Genomic DNA, 22,883 nt, shown 5'->3' on the forward strand with positions numbered 1-22,883 from the left:
CACAGAAATCCAAGATTCACATTTGAAGCTTTCATTTTACTCTTTTACATTGATAAAAAGTCTCAGAGAGAGGGAGATTTTGAGTTCATGGATTTCAAATTATAAATATATTAGATCCCTTAAGTGTCAAAAAGATCATACTTTCATATCATTTATATTTTTTTTAACTATAAGTGTTATTATTTTTTGTGCTTCCAGATCATCAGTTCAAGTTAGAAAGCCAACTATTTTGTTTAATTTAAACGAAAAGGGAAACGCGTGTGAACCGTGAAGTTGAATATGACAAAATGATTTGGAAGCAACTGGGCCGCCCTTTACCAATGCTGGCGTTTGCATTCTCGGTTTTTTTAATATTTTTTTAGTGAAAAGAATCTGGACGTCCATAGAATATCTGAAGAAATTATTTTCTTTAATTTTTAAATTCTTCCAGCGTAAAGTCATTATAGGAAAAAGGTTACTTAAGCGGTTTCAAAAATTTTATATAAAATAAGTGATTTTTTTTTTATTTCATTTATAATTTTTTTTTTTTAAGTGTAGGTTATGTTGCCTATAACTCATCTTTGATTCTTGTGAAAATCAAATTATATAGATTACTTTATATGGTTAGATTCCTGTAGCATAAAAACTTGAGACGTTCAATTTTTTAAGAGCACTTATGCTGATCTGATTTCTTATTCGATATTAATTTTTTCTTTATATACTTGATTTGTTTAGACTGGTTCAATTAAATATATGAACCAAATCGAATATGCTGACATTCCTAATTGAAAAAAAAAAAACATCATATGTATCCAAATTGGGCCAATTCAATGTGCATGGATGATTCCATTTCCAAAAAATGGTTTCTTCAACCATGTAAATTCCATTATATATATGACCCATACGACATGTCAACTAAGTTAAGTATAAAAACTATATATTCTCTATAAATGGTCAATTTAATTTGGTTGCTACTTTATAAGGTATTGTGTACAAAATTATTTGTTTCAGCAAGTGTGTGGCCCTTAGGACTTTCATTTTGATCAAATGATTTCATATGTACCATCTTATGAATCATTAATCAACTTAATTGGTTGTCTCATAATTAATGTGTACTTAGTTCACATTTTTATAATTTCTCTCTCTCTGCCCCCCCCTCTCTCTCTCTTTATATATATATATATATATATATATATATATATATATATATATATATATAAGTGTGTAATCGAATAAGAGGTTTGTCTCGAGACCTTCCAGGTTTTAAAACAAGTTTGGCGTTGAAGAAGGTAGCCGTTTTTTGGCATAATCTAATGGTGGTCTATCTAACCAAGCTTAGTGGTTGAGAAAGAAAATAATATCCACACAAATGTGACTGTCTTGAGCGATATTTTTTTTTATCAAACGTATTTCCCTTTCTCCAGTTTGAATATTTAATTTAATAGTATATACGACAAAGAATCTTGAAAAGAAGGTTAACTAAATCTAATCTACCTTAAGCCCTCGTGGCCTTCGATCAATTGGTTCGGGTGGAGATAACGTGTGAATGTCCCCAAGATGACGGCATGAGGCGAGAAAACCCAGCTCACTTTTACCCTCAGTCAAACACGGGAGAAATCTTTGTTTTATAAATAATGAAAAGAATACCCTAAGGTTGTGTTTGATTTAATAAATAATGAAAAGAATACCCTAAGGTTGTGTTTGATTTAATAAATAATGAAAAGAATACCCTAAGGTTGTGTTTGATTTAAAGCGGATTTGAGATCGAGGTGATACAAGATCTTAAATCCATAGATTTAAGATTAGAATTTAGAATCCCCTCTTGTCACCACCGGGGGCGGAAGAAGGGGGTTCTTATGGGACGTGGCTCCACCTCAATTTTTGTTTTATTTAAATGTAAATTTAAAAAAAAATCACTTGTTTTGTATAAAATTTTTGAAAAATAATATTTTTGCTGTCAGTTAAAATTTAAAAACTTTAATTCGACTTTTTCATGAAAAATTTTTGGTTTCACTCCTGCCCACCACGAACCATATAATCGTAAATATCCATGGATCTCACGACGAGTTGAGGTTCTTAGGATCTTAAATCTATGGGTTTAAGTGGACTCCTTTTATCTGACTTTAAATTCATGTTAAAATGACTTTAAATTCATGGTTTTTAACATGTAGCAATTCATGTTAAAATGACTTTAAATTCATGGTTTTTAACATGTAGCTGGGGATCTCCCACTTGTGACCCAACTTAATTCATGTTAAAATGACTTTAAATTTATGTTAAAATGACTTTAAATTCATGGTTTTTAACATGTAGCATAGTGATATAAACTGGGGATCTCCCACCTGTGACCCAACTTAAGAAAAGTGGCCATTGAATGTTTCCTCAAATGAATGGAAAAAAAGAGATCCAAAATGCTTTTTGCAAAATCAAGGCTCCAACGAGAGACGCACCAAAACTCCATCACTCCGTGCAGGTCCCGAATTGAATATATAAATATAGGCAAACAGACATCGTGCCCATGTGGCTTCAGCCTTAATTCAAATTTCAAAATTATTGAGTGCCACACGGAAATATAATAATTTTGTTTTCGTCCTTTTTCATGACAATGAGTCAGATATCCAATCCAAATCCAAACCCGAATGGAACTCCAACCGCATTATTCGTCCATTTGAGATGAATGAAAGCAGACAAAGCGGGTCCCTGTCCATGGTGGAAGAACCCCGATGGGTCCCACCGCCAGAATGCTCCACGAGCCGTTCTGCCATTATGAAAGGAACCGGACAGATCTTTTACTTGTTTTGTGTCGTAAATAATTGTTTTATTATTGTCTTGTGTTTGTTAAGAAGAACACATTATTTTTCAACTTTCAAAAAGCATAACATATTTACTAAAACAAAAAATATAAGGTTTATATATCCAATTGTTGTATAGTGGATGGACTAGTGGGAGGCAGAGATAGTTGTAGCTGTTGTGGGCAATTGTCCACAATAGTCCACAGATTTTTCTTATATAAATACTTTATCAATGAACTTTTTGAATTGTGAAAACGACATAATGTTCTTGGATAAGTTGTCCACCAAACAGGGTTTAATATGCCCCACCACAACTCAAGGAACCGGTGGTTATGGCCATGAATGTTGCAACGGGTAGTAGCTGACATATCACGGACAGGCTGTTCTCTCATAAAGGTGTGGACGGAGTAATGGACCTGTCTGCCATTACAAGAGGATATTCTCCCATGACTGAGATATATATATCTTTTCTTTTTTTTTTCTTTTTTTGTTGACAAAATTAAATAATTCTAAGAAGCCAAAGGAAGATATTTTTACATTTTAGTTTTTAAAACAATTCATAATATTTTAAATTTATTTTTTTTGGGTTCATACTACTTCTCTTTTGTATCCTTCACCTCTAAGATTCACAGTTTGAAACTATGAATTTCTTTTTAGGCGTTTATTTCAAGAAAATGTACGGTCCATGTGAACATTTGCATTGTTCAATAAAGTTCTCTTTTCACACAAAACTATGCAGAGAACGCTCACTTTCAAGCTAAAAGAATTGTAAATGTGCTTTTTCGAACTTCCAAACACGAAAGCCTTTTTAATAGTCACGAGTCCAACTACAAGGCGTCAAATTTAAAGGCCCTTTACTATGGTAAGTCGAATGCTATATATATATATAATTTGAAAAGCAGCGTTTCGTGAATCTGTTTCATTTTTAGAATATATTTATTATCAACAAACTCCTACTCATAGATCCAAATAATATGTGTCATGGAGGCAAGAAAGAGTTGGTGCCACATTTTCTTTTGCAAATTGAATTATATATATATATATATATATATATATATATTATTCAACCTCATTTTTTAATAAACTAAATTCTTTAATCAAGACAAATAATATAGGTTAAACTAAATATTTTAAATTTTACTTGTAACATTATTAATTTATCAAAAATTGGAGAGAGGAAAATTTTACATATATAGGTCATGGCAGTTGTACTAGTCTCTCGTAAATTGATTTGATCGAAGCTAAAGCTCAATACAATTGAGATCCCAATGTTTCGTTGCAATTATCTTCGAGAAGGTTGGTGCACAGGGCAGGGGTTATAAGCGGTCAGTTTCCATTTCTATCTCCCTCTTGTGCTGCAAAAAAGAGAATACCAATATACAAATTAAAATATTTGGGTGGAAAGGAGGAGGACATCACCCCAAGACATTGAAAGCAACTTAATTTCTTGTGTTGGATGATGAAGGAATGAATGAAATACTCTTCATGTTCGCCCAACAATACTTTATTACATTTATTATCTGGATCCAACCCAGATTTGACGTGAGTGTGCAGTTGCTCGTGAATTGTCCATATTCAAAAGGCTTCAAGTTTAGACACTTTGAAGGTTACTCATCGACCACTTCTGAGCTGTGTTTGAGTGCCATGGAAAACCGTGATCTTCCGGGAAAATTTATCCCGAAAATTCATGCCTTCGCAGCAATGGTCGAGCGTCTATCGGATATACAAGTGGCAAAAAATGTGGACAAATAAATAAAACGTACTGGACAAAAGTGTTGGAATATACATACATGCTTTAACTATAGTGTTTGAATTCACGACATGTAGCTTTCTGCAGCTTTATCTACGCCAAGCCACAAGGCTCGTGATAATTTAATGATGCATTAACTATGTATTTAATGGGATTTGAAACATTTGGTCACGATAAGTCGGCTTATCCTTATATTTTTTGTACTTTAAGATTATGCCTATTTTTTATCTAATAAAAAACAAGCTTTAACAAAACTTCATTTAAACAAAATAAAAAATAAAAAACCTGACCCTTCATATTGTTGATAAAAAAAAAAACAGATGTTAAGTCTGTCGCCCAAAACAAACAAACAAAATTTTTGAAACTCGTTAAAAATCTCGGCTTTCATTTTCACAGGGCTCATCCAAACACAGTGTAAAACGTTGAAATTTAGAATGTCGCTTGCAAAACATACGTCAACACCAAGGTGTCAACCAATTGTGGGCTTGAAAGTTTTTTGCTTGCGTAGGATACGACATTGAATCAATCCCAATATATATTCAATATGGTACGTGTCGTGACCCAATAAGTTTGAATCGTTAGATGTCAATTTTTGTTGACATATTTGATCACATTGAGTTAGAAGAAACTCAGGAAAGATTGAACCCTTTTAGGAATAAAGTAGATGGAAACCATCTGTAGGTCAAAACTGTTTAGGTGAGCGAGAGGTGTTAACCCCCACCGCCCAAGCAAGGCCCGAAGGCCCCCCCATTCCCCCTACCTTCGAGGTCTTGAGCTGCGTCGGTGTCAGCGATAGCAGCGGTGCACCATTCAGCTTGGATGCCGCGCCCTATCCGAGCTGCATCTGTAGGTCAAAACTGTTAAGATGTGAAACCATTAAGTAGAGTTGCAAAGAAGCAATCTCGTGCATGACAAGGAATTTCCAATTGATCGATCGGATTCTTGTTCTAAGCATTAATTTCAGAATAGTTCGTTTTTGTTGGGTCACGTTTGATAGAGTTGAATCTCAACTGTGAAATTTTGTGTTTTATATATATGTCCACGCTGTTATAATTGTCAGCTCTCTCTCTCTAGGTCAGATTTATCTTTAGTTTTCTATTGCCTGAAAGAGCGTAGAATAACTGGGCAGGTGAGGGTAGTGGGAGAGTCAACAAAATTTTATAGATATTTACAAATTTTCATATCTAAAGGGACATTCATATATACAATAGAGTAAATGTTTGAAGATGTTACCATGAAAACAAGGAAACATTGAGGGACTGGTGTGGCAGTGTGGGCAACTGCCCACACCAGTCCATATGTTGGTTTCGCCACTGAGCATGGGGCACACAAGACCGTGCTTCTCTCCTCTTTGATTCCTATTGGTGGTGCTTTTCTTGGAGGTTTGAGTTTGAGCTAAGAAACTGTTGTGGGCGCTCTTTCTCTCCCTTCTCTCTCCACTCAACTTTGTCTTTCTCTAACTATGTCTTAGTTTAGTAGAGATCATTCAATGGCTTTTATTAGTGTTCTTCAATGACCAAATGAGTCTCTCTCTCTCTCTCTCTTTCTCTCTCTTATAGGTTTCTCTTAATAGGAAAGCATTCCTCATCTGCCCCTTCTTTGTTTCTCAAACTATTGGCCTTGGCAATTGAGGGTGTCTACTTTTACTTTCCACTCTCTCTCTCTCTCTAGTAGTGTACTTGGAGAATGGGCTTCATAGCCCTTCCTTTTGCTAGAAATGATTCTAATCTTCGATCTGATTTTAGAGAGAGAAAAAACATTAACATGGCAAGCTTTATCTTGCTATCACTTTTTTCGAGTGAGGCTCCAAGAGAAAACACTATTTACATATTGACACCATGAGAGATAGAAATGAACACTGACCTTTTACCATCCCCCATCCCAGCCGTTATCCTGCTACTACTACGGATGCAGATCTTACATACCTAGAGAAGTCCCACCTTTCTTTATCCACCTAAGAGAATTTCAGGTTTTTCTTAGATTCAATTCGACATATTTTATATCAATCTAAGCGTTTGATGGAACTAGGGAGCGGGTTGGGATCCACTAAACCAAGGGCTTGAGCCAAGGAGTGCGTCAAGTTGTTACAGTGGTATTAAAGCCGGTTCAACACTCAGACCTGAGGTCCCACATATGCTAACGCATGTGCCTTAAGGGGGGTAGATTGCAATGTCTCAAAGGTTTAGTCTCATATTGAAGATTGTGAGATATCTTCAATGGCTTATAAAGAAGAGTCATTAATGAGATGATTGTTATGGTTACTAGCCTTTTTAGGGTTAGAGTCGAAACTGCTAAAAAACGAGTTGGGATTCGCTAGACGAGAAGCCTGAGCCATGGAGTGGGTCGGGTTGTTACACCCTGAATCTCCCCATATATGTGAGGTTACATCTGAAATCAAAAGATATCGAATGTCCCCTAATCAGGGACATAGCCAAGAAGCCGACAAAAGGCCCTCGCCTTACTCAGCTTTGAAAAAAATCCTAGCCCAGTCATTGCCCACTAATCCAATTAATGCATTCTCTCTCAAGAGGAACATGGTGATCAATTATGGAGTTTCTTTATAAAAGTTGTTAAAGGTGGTTCGACAATAAAGATATCGATGGAGTGTCTCATGGAGTGTTTAATGAACATACCCACCCAACCAACGTATTTGGAGTAGCCTTATGAAACAATTTAAAGTTCACATTATCATTTTATTGGGTTTTACATAATATAAAGTATGATAAGAAGATCATAATCTTGCCTCAAACACATGATATAATTACAAATTTTGTATATGTAATTATCTAAATTAGAAAACATATACATATGCTCTTGAAACATCAATTTGTAAAGTGGTGGAGGGGAGTTAGAAGCTGAAGAATGTATCGATATAACCTTTCGTCACCGGAAAGCATGTTTATAAAGATACAATATATTCTTTGCGGACCACTCTCTTTCTCTCTTAATTTCAATGCCCCTGATGACAAGAAGAAGAACAAACTGGTGTGGCCCCACTTAAGGCTACGCACCGGGGTTTGGACCGCCGGTGGTACTCGGCGCCTGGCGCGACTTAGGCTCGGGCGAGCTCGAAAAAAAGGGTATTGGATCGGTCCAAAATGTTATCGAGCCGGTTTGGGTGGGCCCGATAAGCTTGAGTGGATCGATAACATTTGTTAATATTATATATATATAATTATGATATTTTATTATAATTTTTAATATTTATATATTATTTTTAAAAAATATATATATATTTTTATAATTTAATCGAGTCGAACCCAGGTCGAACTCGAACCCAGGTTTCGAGTGTTCCCGATGCCCAGCTGCGAAAGGATCTTTGGCTCTTTCGGCGCGTTGTCGGAGTCGAGAGTTTCAGATATTGCACAAAACTTCCGGAAAATGAAGGGAGGAATTTGAGATTTTATAAATGGAGAAGGGTGTTTCAGTCCAACAGTTGCTTGAAAGACACGCAACGAAGTGAACGAAAGCAATGACCAGGAGATGGTTCCCCTTTCCCGCCAGATGGTTTTACCGCCTTGTAAATTACAGAAAAGTCCTCAAATTTGAACATTTTCTAGAAATGCTACTCCAATGAATGTCATGTCCGTGGAACCTCACAGGAGTCGGAGAACTTTAATTTTTCTTTTTTTCTGGAAGGGGGTTTTCTCGTCGAGGGTAGTTTTGGTAAAACGACCTGCTTGCCCGGAGCACCTGGTTTTTCCCGTCAATTTTTCCACTTCCGCCGGCGCTTCCGTCAAGCGGCCGCCGAGGAACTCCCGCGGCGCTCTTCGTCCTTCTTCCGGCAGATCCGTCCGTTTTTAGGCCGTCCCGTCGCCGATGATCCCCCAACTTCACCTGGTTGATGGAATATGAAGAGCTTGGTAGTGGCGTCTCTGTCCCTCTCTTTATTGTTACTTTGTTAGTTATCGATTATGTTTCTGCCTCATTGCTTTATGTTGTTTTGTTTTATTTATTTGTTTCTCGTCCCTTGACATTGGAATTTTCTTGAGGGTTTAGGTAGGGCTTTAACTGCACGAGTATTTTTAGATTCTTTTTTCTTTGTGTATTATTTTGTGCAACGATTGAAAATGTTGAGGTTTTTTCATCTACGATTCTCTTAAGAAGGTTTTCTCTTCAACACAACTGTTTCAGATTTTTGTTTCTGTCCCGAATAGGGTTTAGCATATCATGCTTCAAGATTAGGGTTTCCGCCGCTGTGTAACCTGTGTTGATTAGGTTTTAGTTCAGTCTCTGAATGTCCGTTCCAGGTTTTTTCTATGCTTTCGTGTGAAAGTTTTGACGGGGGAGTGGGTGGTAGCTGAAGTAGTACTCGTTTGAGGGTTTGAAGTGGAGTTCGGTACGGGGGCCCGAGTGAAACATTGATCTTTCCTCGTAGGATCTTGTATTTCAATATTCTGCATTTAGGATTCGAGGGAGTTGCTTGGTCTGCTCGTGATTGAAGGGGTTGGTAGTTCTACATGTACTGTACGTTTTGAAACTGAAATTATGGTTAGTTGTTTATTGGAAGCATTGGGGATGATTATGCTGGTAATGTCTAATAGTATATTCTAGAATTTGAGAAGAACTGCAAATTCGTTGCTTATGGTCTGTATAGGAGTTTGAGAAGAATGGGAATTGGTTGGTTACGGTTTTTAGAGGAATTAAGGTGTTTCTGTATGGTCTTCGATCTTGGGATTTGGTTCTGGGTTATGATAGGGTGTAATTTCACGGAGAAGATGTTATCAGAGTTTTATCTAGTATTCCAAATCAGGGAGCAGAATTTATGTTCGGTTTTTGAGCTTAAAATTGGACTTTGGAGTCCAAATTATGCTAAAAGAAAATGAACACTTCTTATGGTGTTGTAAATTTTCTTATATGGATTATGATGCAGAAAAACTATGATTTTGATCATGCTAGTTGATTTTCAGGGTGTCTAATGATCAATCTCGATACATAGTCCCATTTGTCGCTACAATTGAGGCTTACGTAGGGGACTGAGGGTAATACGCTTGACTTTCAGGTGCAGGAAAACTTAATGTTTGGAATAAACTAGATCTATCTTGGTACCTGTTTTGAATTTGTATTCATTTATTGGTTATTTTCACTAAGTTGGTATTCAGAATCTGCACATTGCTGCATTTGTTGATCAAAAGTCGATCGTGTTCTTTGGTTCTTAACTTTGAATATGCATGTTGCTTGTTCATTACTGACTTCTTGAGGAGAAACCTCTCGTGTTCTTTGGTTCTTAACTTTGAATGTGCATGTTGCTTGTTCGTTACTGACTTCTTTTGGTGATAACAGATTTATATTCTTGGTTATACCATGTTTAAAATAAGCTAATAAAGGAAGGTGCATTTGATTGCATTGAGGCCCTTAAAGAATAGAATAGACAAAGCTATGATATGAGACCCTGGCCTTCACAATCTGGACTAATGGGCATTTGATTACCTCTGATCTACTCTGATCCTTAGGATCTGAGATTAATGGAGTTAACATCAGATTCTCCCTCCTCTGTTCTTAGATCAGACCTTTTGGCCAGTGTTAAAGAGTAAAATGAGGATCTCAAATGTGGATCTTTGGTCGGACCTAGGATTCTTAGTTTGATGAACCGTGGAACTTCGTGTGGATCAGATTCTCCCTCCTCTGATCTTAGATCAGACCTTTTGCCAGTGTCAAAGAGTAAAATGAGGATCTCAAATGTGAATCTTTGGTCAGACCTAGGATCCTTAGTTTGATGAACCATGGAACTTCATGTGGAACTTGGCTTAGTGAAAGTGTGCTGCATCAGATACATGGTTCAAAAATTAGAGGTAATCAAACATCCCCTGTGTTTCAGGATCAAAGTTCCCTAACCATAAGGTGTTCATTGGAATTTGTTGGACATGATAAAATTTCTTCTTTTTCATATCTTTAAGACCTGGTTAAATAGTATCTTGCTAGAGCTACCTGTGGACATTCTGTTCATGTGATGTCTTCATCCCAAATTTATATGAAATGGAGGGCCAACAAGTAGTTTGATTGGCAACTTCCTTATTTAAATGAAAACTTTGGGGACACAGAGACAAAATAATGGAAACATCAAGCAAAGTTTAGCCTTGACCTCCAACTTCAAACTCATAAGCAAACCTGCCTAGGTCAGTGTATGAAATGTGGTTCTCTTGTTGGATTCTTCTTTTAGTAATCTGTACTTAGGAACTTAAGTTTTTGGTTTTTCTTTCATCATTTATGTAACTTATTTGATTATGCTGCTATATATGATTTATTTCATGAAAAGATGGGGAGGGGAATGGAGGATTTCTAGCGAACACTGAAAGGTTTGCATTTTTGAACAGGATTATATGATGATTTCCCTCTGCATATCGTCGTGTTTACTGGAGGACCTGTATGCTGTACTGGAAGTGTGAGAGCATCTAGAGAATTGGTAGCCCAGGGACGTGCCTAGCCTGATATGGAAGAAGAGATACATGGCTTGGAGAGAGGGGCATATAATGCCGTCCTGAAAGCTTTTATTGCTCAATCAGATGATCTTTCTTGGGTATGTGTCTTAGCTTATGCCCTTATTTGCATCTCTGAAGTTGTTCAATTTGCAGAACTATATTGCTGTTCTTTTTCTCAATTTGCTTGTAGACCAGGTTCTTCAATGAAAATGACCCGCTGAGTTCTTTTCAGTCCAAAGAAAAACTCATGTCTGAGTTAAGGAAGGAGCTTAGGGTTTCAGATGTTGAGCACAGAGAAAGCTTAGCTATAGTTGATTCAGATGATTTGCTCAGACTTATAAGGTCTGTGTTCTTCTCTTTTCTCCTCTTGTTTTCTATTTAAAGCTTCTTTTGTTTCTGAAATCATTCAAAATAGGGAGTGGAGGACAGGAGGTGCCAGGCCTCAGGAACTTTTACCAGTTACTGCTGGTATGGTTTCTAGTTCAACAAGTCTATCCCGCAAGAAACTGAAAACAGCACATCTCACCACGGCAGCATCTCCAAACTGTTTGCCTTGGGTGCAATCCACATCAGCACTCCCTTCAGGCCATCTTGTGGTTTCGTCGTCAAATTATATGCTGGCCCATACACAAGCTTCACCTGCAGCAATTCCTTCTGTAAGTTTTCAATGTAAAGCGTATCTGCCTGCTTGAGGTTAAACTTGAAAATTGTCTTTTTATGCAAACATAGTTTGCGACTCCTTTTGTTCTTTACAGTGTTTTGCTATTCTGATTCTGTTTTTTGTATTCTATATGTGATTCCTTTTCCACTTCTGTCTTAAGAATGGAGGTTATTAGATTGAATTTGTTGGTGTATCTGTAGCCCGTAGGTTGTATACTTTTCTTGCAAGTTTTCATGTGCACACTTGTTATTAACTTGACTTTGCTTGGTTTTCTAGCCTGTAGCCTGTCTTCAGACTTTTATATGCCAAAGGAATGGATTTCTTGTCTGATGCTTCCCTGATATGGGTAGGTGCATAAGAGAGACAACAAATGGATTGAAGAAAAACCTGTAAATCAAGGAAAGACTGAAGGGGCTGTGAAACCTGTGCCAGGCAAAGGAAGGGGAGCTCTTAAAGTACATTTTGGCAAGAATTATGCCCCTTTACCAGGTGGTGGTGTCAAGAAAGGCACGGACAAGATTGAAATTCGTGACACACGCATAATTCTTAATGAGGTGAGGTATATATTAAAATTTAATTGTGTGAGTTTCTGATGTAAAACTATTGCAAGTCAACTGTCAACTGCATAGAAAATTTATTAAAACTGTAGAACAAGTATCTCCATTGTCGACTGTCGAGCATGAGAACACAGACTTGTAAAGGCATATGAATGATAACAACCTGCTCATCTGTATAGTGAATGCATGAAGTAATGTGTTCCAACTTCATTATTTGATGTAAACGCCTCTGTTTTGGTTGTAACCTGTGGTCCTTCAATTAAATTTGTCATGATATTTGTATGATAAGCAACTTCAGTGGATGCTGAGTTGCTAAAAGCTAAGTAACATGGATCAACTTGGGTGTGGGTGAGGCAAAGGGCAATTCACCTTTTTCTTTTTTGGGTCAAACCATTTTTAAAATCATAGCTTGTTAATTGTTAATTATTAGTTTTTGTTTATTGTGAACTATATGTATTTATAGATATGTATATATTATTATATACAGATTTTTATAAGGTTGTGAGTTACATAATCGTTCCTGGTATGATTAGATTGCTCCAACCTCATTATATGCTAAGAGTATGATTTCTAGCATTGCTTTTGAAAGACCCTATGTCCCTAGCAAAAGTAAGGCCAACAAATACGTAAAATTGCCCTTTTCATGCTAAGCATGTAGATGAGTGCATACTTGTTGCTATAAACATTATAGTCTGACATAGCTTCACTGTTCCATTGTTCACGTGTATGGCAAATTGAAACACCAAATATTTAAAAAAGTCATCTCTCATCCTGGTAACTCAGAAACTCCTGCTATCATGCAATTTTTGTATGTCTTTAAGTGCTAAACCTATTTTATGTTACAGTGTTTCACTTTCGTCATTTTCTTATGATGTTGTCTGATGTGTATCAATTATCCTCTCTTCTTTAAAATGGAATCTAAACTGGATTCCCATGTTAACCTCAAGATGTGGGTGAAACTTTGTGAATGTAGTAACTTCATAAAAAGGATTGCAGGAATCACATAAACTGTTTCTTAATATTCTTAGTATCACCGGAGCTGTTTCATTTTTCTGAAGAAAATGGCAAGCAGGACCTTATCAGCTGATTGCCTGATTGGTTATTTTATATTTTTTTACTTAAAAATTTTAATATTTGTTGCTATTTATTAAAAGGAGTTGAGGCTGATTTGACTTGATCAGCCAGTGTATAGGCCAATATTTATTATGTATGTTTAGGTATGACATGATGCACATGTCTACACATGATGTAGCAACTCTGCTGTCTTTTTTTTGGGGGGGATGGCAGCAAACATTGCTCGTTGAAATTTAATCATGTTTTTGTCTTGTCTCCTTGTGTGCTTTAGTTGTTTATTTCCCAATGAATACAGGAGACACTGTATTTATTTGTTCATCTCATGTTTGTCACCTCCCTTCCTAGTGCACTTATCTCTCTATGGATCTCTTCCTTCAATTTGACTGATCCAGCATAATGCCAAAGAAGAAATGTTGTACTTTCCTTTTGTCTTTTGGCATTTCTTTCCAACTTGTCCTTGTAGCTGAATTGAATGGTTGTAGTTAATGCCCCTCCACTTTGTTCATGAGTTATCTAATCTTTTTCAGACCAGGCACAGAAGTTAGATCTGTCCTCCTGATCATATGGAGACAGTTTATGCCTCTGCTCTTGGTCTAATTTATCTCTTAAGTGTTCTATATTGTCTTGGACAGGTTGAAAGGGTATGTGGAGTAGCAAGTCCTGATCCTGTTCTGGTAGAGAAAGCCAAATCGATTCTCAAAGTAAAGCATTGATCACCCTCCTCTCATTATGTTGTTATTCTTCTCTCTAAAAACAAACTTGTTTTGTGAAATTGATAAAAATTTCCAGTTAAGAAGTCTCATGAATATTGCAGGAACACGAGCAATCCCTCCTTGATGCTATTGAAAAGCTTGGCAGTATGTCAGATTTTGGTAAGGCATTAACCATCCATCCCTTATCCTTTATAGTACATTTCAGCGATCAAAATTATAAGTTACTTTTGTCCAGTCCAGCCATATAGAAGTGATTTACATGGTTGGTTTTGGTGACCATCAATTTTGGGGACATTTTTGGTATACCAACATGGTTTTGTAGATAATGTCTCATTGTCATTTCTGATCACTAAATTTTGAAATGTTTACAAGGTCATATGTAAATACAAGGCTCTTCCAACTTAACAGCGGCTCATATCAAGTTAACTATCCAGATTACATAGGCATGGTACAACTTGAATAAACCAACTCAGAGCCTGTTTTTTTTTTTTTCCAAATTTCTGCTTAACTTCTCTTTCCTTTCGTATGTACACACAGGCCAAACCTATTTAGTCTTGCAGTTTTGAACTGATGTATCCCTCATGGCCCAAATACTGCTGACAATGAACGGCAACAGTTCATCCCTTTAATGCAAATGATAAAAATTTAATAGGACAAAAACTTGAGTGCCGGTGATCATGAAGAGAAGAAAGAGAAAGAAAGCTTCCAGAACCGTGCCTATTTGACCTTATTTTAACAGATGATGTATGAATTAACTGGTCAATTTCTCATGTATCTATCTGGCTTCTAAGCCTCAACTTGATATTTTTTTTCAGGTGTTTCTCTGGAACAAGGTTATACTCAAGGTGAACGCTTGAGGACCTATGGAAGTGAAGGATCTGATGGCGATCAACCTGATAAGGCACACATCAAATCTGCTGATCGTCGAAGAAAGCAATAAAGGCCAAAGCTTTTTATTTGTATCATATGGAAGCTGATCTGTAAATTCCCCATGCCATTTAATCACCCAAGATGGTATCCTTTTTTGTACATTCCAATTAATTAGGTTCTACAGGTAAGACCACTGTGTTTTGTCGGGGCCTCTTTCTGCGCTAGGTTAAGTTGTTCATTGTGACCCATTCTCTTGCCACAGCATCTGTATCCTTAGTTGCTTTGTACTTTTACAAAGAAAGTGATCGATATTTTCATTTCTCTGTTGGCATGTTTTTCAGAGGATCAGAGGATAAACACATTGAGCTTGTTTCTCTATGTGTTTGAGTCACTTTATATTGTCGCTCCATATGGCGGCAGGCCAAAGTTTAAAGTTCATGATTTGGAAGAAGGTTTAGCAAATTTTTACAAGATCAAGTGCCTTGTCAAACAAATTCCAACATTAGAGGTTATCACCGGAAGCCATTGAAACTTTCTACGTAGTTATGCATAACATTTTGCCAAAACTCAAGAAATGAGTTTCATGCAAGTTCGGTATAAAACGTTAATCTTTAAGAAGCCTTTAAGGCTTGAACTCTATTTTTCTTCCAGGTATCAGTGGGAAGTTTGGAGGTCGACAGAGTTCTTTAATTCATACAAGGATGTTTAAGCCCGCTGATCGGTACACCTGTCACAGAATGGAGTGTTCTCTTCTATGCTTTCCATCTATCCGGCGGAATGCCAAGTAGGACTCCCTCGCTTGCATCGCGAAGCACGAACATCACGCAATCCAACATCCTCTGCAATCTAAGATGCGTTTATTTATGTACGTGATTTCCCAGGGAACTTGTGAGGAGATGAGGTTAGTCGGCAAAGCGAAGCAAACCAAGAAGGTTCTCGAAGACCACGGAAGGAGAAGACGAAGGTTTGGAGCGATGAATCTTAAGGGAAAAGAAAGTTGAATGAGGAAATTCATGGTGTTTCCACAGTTCCACCGTTGTTGTCAACCGTCGGACTCCAGGATAAGCCAGTCGGGCGGGTCATGGTTCATTACCAGTTGACTAACTAGGCACGTTTTGGGCCGTATATGCATTTGTTAGTTTTTCACCTTGGTGAGAGTTTGAGAATTTTCAACAAACAGTTGCTGAACATACATAATAAATGCATAAAGATGGAAAGCATAAAGTGTTAGGCAGTCGGACTTCCAGTTTTTTATTAGTAAAAAAATACTTTGGTACGAAGAAAGAAAAGAAATTAAGAGAGATACTCCAAAGAGGCTGAACCCTCTTCTCATTTCCTCCAGGTTTTGCATTAAAAATTAAAACTTAAGTTGAGAGTTGCATTAAAACTTAGGTTGAGAGTGATATTCATATACCTGTCAACTATAATGTCATACCTGTCAACTATTGTTCATAGTTCAGATGAGTAGTATCTATTAGAATAGAATTAAGAAATTTGACCAGCTGCAATTGTTCGTACTATGGAAGAACTAAGTTTATTTGGCTGCGGGGATATACTATGAGTATCACAAGAAACTGCTTATAGATTGAGAGAAACTCATGGAACTCTAGTTTTAGTGTTTCATGAATTACACCAATCTTTACAACTTCAGGCACACCAAAATCCAAGATTATATATTGCCATGCAGCAGGGACAATGTCTGACATCCTCACAAGGAAGAAGAATGGGTAAAGACCATGCCTGCATAAGCACCGCTGATCTGGTCATGACTCCTGGCTCCTGGATCATTCATCTGCTTGCACGCTTATCATAAGGATGCTCTATTGTTTGGTTGTGGTTTCGGAAGTAGGCTGTTTTTGGTTTGCGCCTTGCTGACTTGTGTAAAATAAAAGAGGTGGGAAGGTGCAGTACTTTGATGTGTTCTTGTTTCTATTTAATTGAGATGGGCGGCGAAGCGGTGCTCTTGTGATGATTGGTGGTGGTGGTGGTGGTGGAGAGGGGATGAGCGGAGGAAGTGGTAGTGGTGGACCGGTGGTGGTGGTTAGTGAGGAGAGGGAAGCCATTAGTCCGGCACATCAGGAGCTGCCTCAGACCAACAAATTGCCATCTTAGGGCAGCCAAGGCAGGTAGGACAAGGGAGCGGTTGCAGCGCAGCTATTATTGCAACGAAGATTCTGCACTCTTTTTCCTGTTTGCTCGACATCTCCAAGCTGGTGGTTGATGAGCCTGAAATTGCGAAATTCTAAAATTAATCAAACAAAAAATTTTGATTCTGAAATTATAGGTTCATTCTTCAGAATTATGATCCTATCATAAGGGGTGGACTTATGATTTAGAAACTTTTAAAAGTTTTCATTTTTTAGATACATGTCATGATGGTTTTAATTCAACAATTCTAGAATTTGAATTTCAATTCGTGTTTTATCAAACACGCCATTTTTAATTCTGAAATTAAAGTTCAACACTATGAAAAAGCAAAGGGAAACTGGAATTGAAATTGTCATTCCAGTTTGAGTTTGAGGCGGAATTTTGTTTCTACAATTTCAATTTTAGAATCAAAACTCAAGGCTGTCAAAGGCTCCCCAAGTGTGGGCTGAAATAATTTCAGTTAGAAGCCTCTATTCTTTTATTTTGTGAATAAAACCATGTCATGATGGTTTTATTCGCTTGTAAGAGAATAAGGTAAGTTTGTCGATCTCACAAACTGGATACTTGTAGTTTATAAGATAATGAGGTAAGTTTGTCAAATTTAGGAACCCTTGACCGCAGTTACGTGCAGAATCAACACTTGCATTTTATGTCCTTTCATTTGCATCAGTGAAAGGGCGCAATCACTTTCTGATGCGGAGCGCACACTCTGCAGGCTGTTTTATTATAGTGGTTAAGTTTCTCACTGTCGCAGGTGAAAAGCCACAATAAACAACCTCCTTGAAACAATTTTTTGAGAATTACATCAAGGGGTTAAAGTCCATATTCCATAGGCTGAACGAATTTTGTGGCACGCCCACTTGTTAGCTGTTTTTGGTAATTTTTTCACATCCATGTATGAGAGACGGGTTAACCTTATATTTTTAGGGTTTATGTGAATATTACAAAAATGAGCACAAAACAGGTCCTTCGGACACGGAAGATGAGTATTATTAGCTGCCACAAATTCAAGCCGTTAATTTCAAATTCTATAACATTTTACCTATACATTTATTTTCAGGTGCTCGCTAGTTTGTCTTAACTCATCTAAGAAATATGTCCATTAACAAAATAAATGATTATGATCTTTTGTTTTATTACTTTTAGTGATGAATTTCATAATAAAGAAAGTCGTGATTGTTTATTTCGTCATTTCCTAAGGCTTCTTAGTTCTTTGGTGCGAAAAACTTTCAGAAACTCATAGTTTTGGTGCTGGTATCTCAATCAACTCTATGGAACTTGTCACAAATAAGAAAATAAAAGCCCCCAAACAACAAAGCACCAGTGGTCTAGTGGTAGAATAGTACCCTGCCACGGTACAGACCCGGGTTCGATTCCCGGCTGGTGCATTTTTTTTTTCCATTTTTTTGACTTTCTTCTCTACCTTACATCTCATCCACTCACTTGGTTGCATTTGTATTTTATAACGTACCGACCTTTACAGACTCACGGTTTTTTTCTTCCTTCTCTTTTAATAATTTGCTGCGTCAGGCCCACTCCCAACCAGCGTATTGATATGCAATAAATAACTTATTACAACATCTCAGGCTCATCCCATCCCAATGGTACAATAGGAATTCCATATACTAACCAGTATAAGAGATGCACCTCCAGTACTGAACTCTTGGCCTTGTTCAACCACATGGTGAAGAAAACCTACACTTGAAATCTTCATTTGACATTTTCTAGTGAAAAACCTTTTGATTTAAGATTAGAGGAGAATATGCTAATCTTAGAGCAACATATCTCGAGTTCTTTGGGATCTTAGAGTAGGGCAGATTAAGCAAAATCAAATGCCCATCCAATGTTTCCCAATCTTTCTCATACAGATGAGTCCTAACCAACTTTCCTTCATGTTAAAATGAAAACAACCTGTACCCTGGGTCGCCTAACTATGCGCTAACCCAGATTCCACAAAGGGTTGAACTGGAAGCCGGGTTACGGTGGTGCCTAAGTGCTTGCTAACCTAGATATCACAAAGGGTTGAACCGCAAGTCGGGATATGATGCCTAACTGTGCGCTAACCTATATCGCACAAAGGGTTGAGCCCTAGCTGGGTTAGGGTTGCATGCTAACCTACACCATGAATCACCTCAACGCATTTTCTATCCATGACCCCGACCACAATTTTTTTTTTTTTCATCCTCTCAGTATCATTGTCCCAATTGGCGTAGCATACTTGGTTGGCCTGGTGGACTAGTAAAAATCGAGTCTTGAATTTGATTTCCATGGTTGCTACTCTTCTGAACCAAAAACAGTAATAGACGTTACTCTCAAGTTAAAGGGAGTAACTCCAAGTTCACCCAGGTCCCAAAGCAACATGAACCCCAAGATCTAGCATAAGGGAGGAGAGGCTTCGACCATTTTGGAGGATCACACTATCATTTGCTTTTCTACATTCATGGATATTAATATGGATCTTAAAGTATCATACATGAATCATAGCATAAACTTCTGACAAGAGACAGGTTGGTTTTCATGGATAAAGGAATCTTAAATGTTATGTGTCAATTTGATAGAAAGCAATGCGCGAGAGGTGAAAGTCACTCTCTTTTCCCCCTGCTTTTAGGGCTCAAAGTGGTTTCGAGACCTCGGTGTTTATATGGTACACTGTTAAACTTGAGTGTCATATGTGCCACCATTTGCACTATAGAATGAAACCAGTAACTTAAATCTTGTTTTAGCTTAATGGATTATTATTGTACTTCAAAATGACCTTTGTTAAAGTAAGAACGCTTCCTCCCATTGTTTAGGTCATCAATCAATGGAATCTCTTTCAAAACTTTTTCCTCCCCACTTTGAGTTGAAATAGTGTTTTTATATCGTCATCAGACGGCCTTTTTTCCAACGTATGTGACATGAAGTCCAAAAAGTGAAAGCGGGTCGGTGATAACAAAGCTTCGAGCCCTCACGGATCAGATACGGTTCCAAATCAAATCTTACCCGAACCATTTCGACGGTCCTCGTTCTCATCGCCCCACGGGGTGGCGGAGGAAGGAAGAGAAGCCAAGCTTCCCCAATTAAAGAGGACAAATGTTTGTGGTTAGGGCGCCAACTTCTGCCTCGAAGAGTTTCCCCTAATTATGGAGATGTGTGCCGGAATCCGTTCACCCCGTCCTGGATCTTCAATGCCGTCACCGTTTTCGGGGGCGATTTGTCGGACTCAGCCGAAGTCTCGCATCCGTAGCGCCAATGTGAGGCAATTCTGGAGAGGAATGAGGATTTCCTACCGGAACGGATCTATTCCTTTGAATCAGGTCGGTAATGCGTTAACGGGGTTTTCCGTTAACTTTTATCTTCCTTTTATTATTAGTATTATCTTTCTGAATTTTTAGCGACTAGAAACCCATGGATTGGAGTCTATGTTGCAATGTGCCCGATGATTACTGTAGGCTTCTGAAATTTTTATATTTACTGTATCCGAGTATCATTTTATGGGGGATTTAAGCTTTTGTTTTATTGATTAAATCCTTTTTTTATCTGCAATTGGCTGGGAGAAAATTTGGATGAGGAATGAGATCTAGTGCTCTTGATGCATCGATATTTTAGTGTGAATCACATAAACTTAAAGTGGGTTGCTTGTGAAAAACGTTACATGGGCTCAAATTAATTATTTCGTGGAATGGGCTTGACTAAATAGCGAGTAAATGGCAGCAGTACTGCTTTTTTTTCGTTTAAGCAAAGTTAGAAGGGAGAACTTGAGAAGAGAAGATGATCTCTCAGGATGATGGATTGGAGTGTCACCTGAATTCTGTATTTGGAAATTATAAGAAAAGTGATCATATGTAAGGAATTTCAGAAAATCGAAGCTCCTTTTGGGCTGCTAAAGAACTTCGTCTTTTTTTTTTTCCGGCGTCCCATTTTCCTTATATTGTAGAAAAATCGCTGAGTGAGTCGGTTGACTTGTAATACGTAGACACTCAACAATCTTTGCCTTGTAACTCGTATACTCTTATCAAGCTTTTCTTTATACGTTTGGTGCATTTGCAATTAGATTAAAGTGGCGGCGGTTTTCTTCGAAGTGTTGCATTTTGTAGGCAACTCATCTGTAATCTTGATGTGAATCAATTATGAAACTCTCTCTCTCTCTCTCTCTCTCTGCCTCTGTGTGTGTTGTTGATGTGATTCGTTATAAAATCCTTAAACAGAACTCCATATTGGCTGCATTTGCTGCAGGATTTTCCAAGTTTAGCCAGATGCACTTTGGATCGTTCATTTTGTTATGACAAGCCTATTCCTGAAGAAGTTATCGGAGAACCTGTCGGCGTAGCTTTGGCTGAAAGAGAAATTGGTAACAATCCTCGTTGCTTTGCATGCGAAGCAAAAGGCGCCATCCTCTGTAGGACATGCTCTGGTTCAGGCCTATACATCGATTCTGTTTTGGAAAGCCAGGGGATCCTTGTGAAAGTCCGGTGTTTGGGTAAGTCTTCATCCACCTAATGTCGATGAACGGTCCTGTGGAATCTTTATGCCTTTAAATTTCTGTTTCTTTCATCTGTTTGTCCCTTACGTGGCTCTAGTATCACTAGCTTTTCTTAAATCAGAGGTTCTCTCATCAGGCAGCTAGATATTTTTGTTTCTAAAGCGCACTTGTCTTTCTGAACCTGCAGTTTTGAGTGAGATGATTTTTCTAATCGTTTCTTACATTTTCTAGTACGTAGGGAATGGATGTTGTCCAATAGAACCTTATGCAGATAGTAGCAAGGTTGACAATATTTCCTTTTTCTTATAGAGAAATAAGCTTTGCTAATTCTTGAAAGCATTCCATTACAACGACAGATGTGAACGACTAGGATTCATTTTTATTTTTTTTAATTTTTTGCTGTAAACATTTTGGTTCTTAGGATTCAATGCAATTTCCTAACATGGCTTCAGAGTTTACTTTTCCTAATTCTTTTCCCAATGTGAAGACAGATAAGTACATTTATGGTTTTTTATTTATTTTTTCAAATATTACCTTCCTTACCTTAACAGCCTGTGACTCCTTGTAGAATATAGTGAGCGCTTTCATTTGATCCATGATTCCCTGTAGAAATATTGTAACTTTTCTTGATTCGTGATATTTAACATGAAAGGACACTATTCCGATTAGAGTTTGAAAATCTGAAGCTAGTCTTTGATATTATGTAATCTACTTTCTAAGGTGACATTTTGCCTGCCTAAAATAGGTTGTGGAGGTACTGGAAATATCATGTGTTCACAGTGTGGAGGGCGAGGCCACGTTTGATTGGAAGAGGGGCAAAAACTTGCAGCTTCCTGCAAATTATGCCCTTGACGGTACTGCATGCCTAAAATGTTGTTCATCTGTACTGGCAGCGCATACCTATGTTGTGGTAGATTTCCTTAGTAGATGTTCCTTTTACCAATGGTAATTGTATATGAAATTTTGACACCTTTTACTAAATCATGCAAGCCAAAAAGATTGCCTCATTTCAGGCCAGTGAAGAAGGAGGATGATTCAGTCAGTCTACCAGAGTCGAATTTTGGTTGGGGCAAGTATGAAACAGAGTGGTGTTCAAAAACTCCATTGATTTCCTTATGATATGGTTCCATTTTACAGAGATATCAAGTGATAATTATCCATCTGACCGACAATTATCTCTGCTGGTTGTTTATTTCACCATCATTCTCCTCGGAGTTGAGAAGCAAATCTGCATGGAACACTTTGTAGCATCGTGCTGTTGCAGTTTCTAATGTAGTGCATGGAACGCCATTAGGTGGAAACTATAAACTGGTGGCCCTGTAGATAGAAGAACAAAATTAGAAACTGTGATATGCTGATGAGTGATGATTGATCCTTCTGACTCAATAATGGAAACAATGAGAATCACATAAAATATTCTGCCGTAATATCAATCTTCCATGTTCCCTCAAATGTTAC

At 37.5% G+C, this 22,883-nt stretch overlaps 2 protein-coding genes and 1 non-coding gene across 6 annotated transcripts; all 3 read left to right on the forward strand.

Moving 5' to 3' along the window:
• Window positions 1–8,114: 8,114 nt before the first annotated feature.
• On the forward strand, window positions 8,115–15,138 carry LOC116245984 (protein EMSY-LIKE 3-like). Of its 4 annotated transcripts, none has more exons than XM_050075641.1 (9): window positions 8,115–8,384; window positions 9,432–9,523; window positions 10,836–11,038; window positions 11,131–11,282; window positions 11,356–11,596; window positions 11,952–12,155; window positions 13,865–13,933; window positions 14,047–14,104; window positions 14,761–15,138. In XM_050075641.1, exons 3-9 carry the CDS (start codon window positions 10,952–10,954, stop codon window positions 14,883–14,885), a joined length of 936 nt encoding a protein of 311 aa, XP_049931598.1. In that variant the 5' UTR covers window positions 8,115–8,384; window positions 9,432–9,523; window positions 10,836–10,951; the 3' UTR covers window positions 14,886–15,138. The 4 variants fall into 4 exon arrangements, with proteins under 4 accessions (XP_049931598.1, XP_049931599.1, XP_031473501.1 ...); XM_050075642.1 differs by having other exon boundaries at window positions 9,432–9,503; XM_031617641.2 differs by lacking the exon at window positions 9,432–9,523 and having other exon boundaries at window positions 8,116–8,384.
• A 3,142-nt stretch (window positions 15,139–18,280) lies between these two features.
• Window positions 18,281–18,351, forward strand: TRNAG-GCC (transfer RNA glycine (anticodon GCC)). The gene has a single exon. It is a non-coding gene; the product is annotated as a tRNA-Gly (tRNA).
• A 1,644-nt stretch (window positions 18,352–19,995) lies between these two features.
• LOC116263830 (uncharacterized) lies at window positions 19,996–22,565 on the forward strand. The gene is made up of 3 exons (XM_031643623.2): window positions 19,996–20,259; window positions 21,179–21,422; window positions 22,171–22,565. The coding sequence occupies exons 1-3, from the start codon at window positions 20,086–20,088 to the stop codon at window positions 22,227–22,229; spliced, it is 477 nt and encodes a 158-aa protein (XP_031499483.1). The 5' UTR covers window positions 19,996–20,085; the 3' UTR covers window positions 22,230–22,565.
• Window positions 22,566–22,883: the final 318 nt, after the last annotated feature.

This window comes from Nymphaea colorata, chromosome 1 (assembly GCF_008831285.2).
Source record: "Nymphaea colorata isolate Beijing-Zhang1983 chromosome 1, ASM883128v2, whole genome shotgun sequence".
NCBI lineage: Eukaryota > Viridiplantae > Streptophyta > Magnoliopsida > Nymphaeales > Nymphaeaceae > Nymphaea > Nymphaea colorata.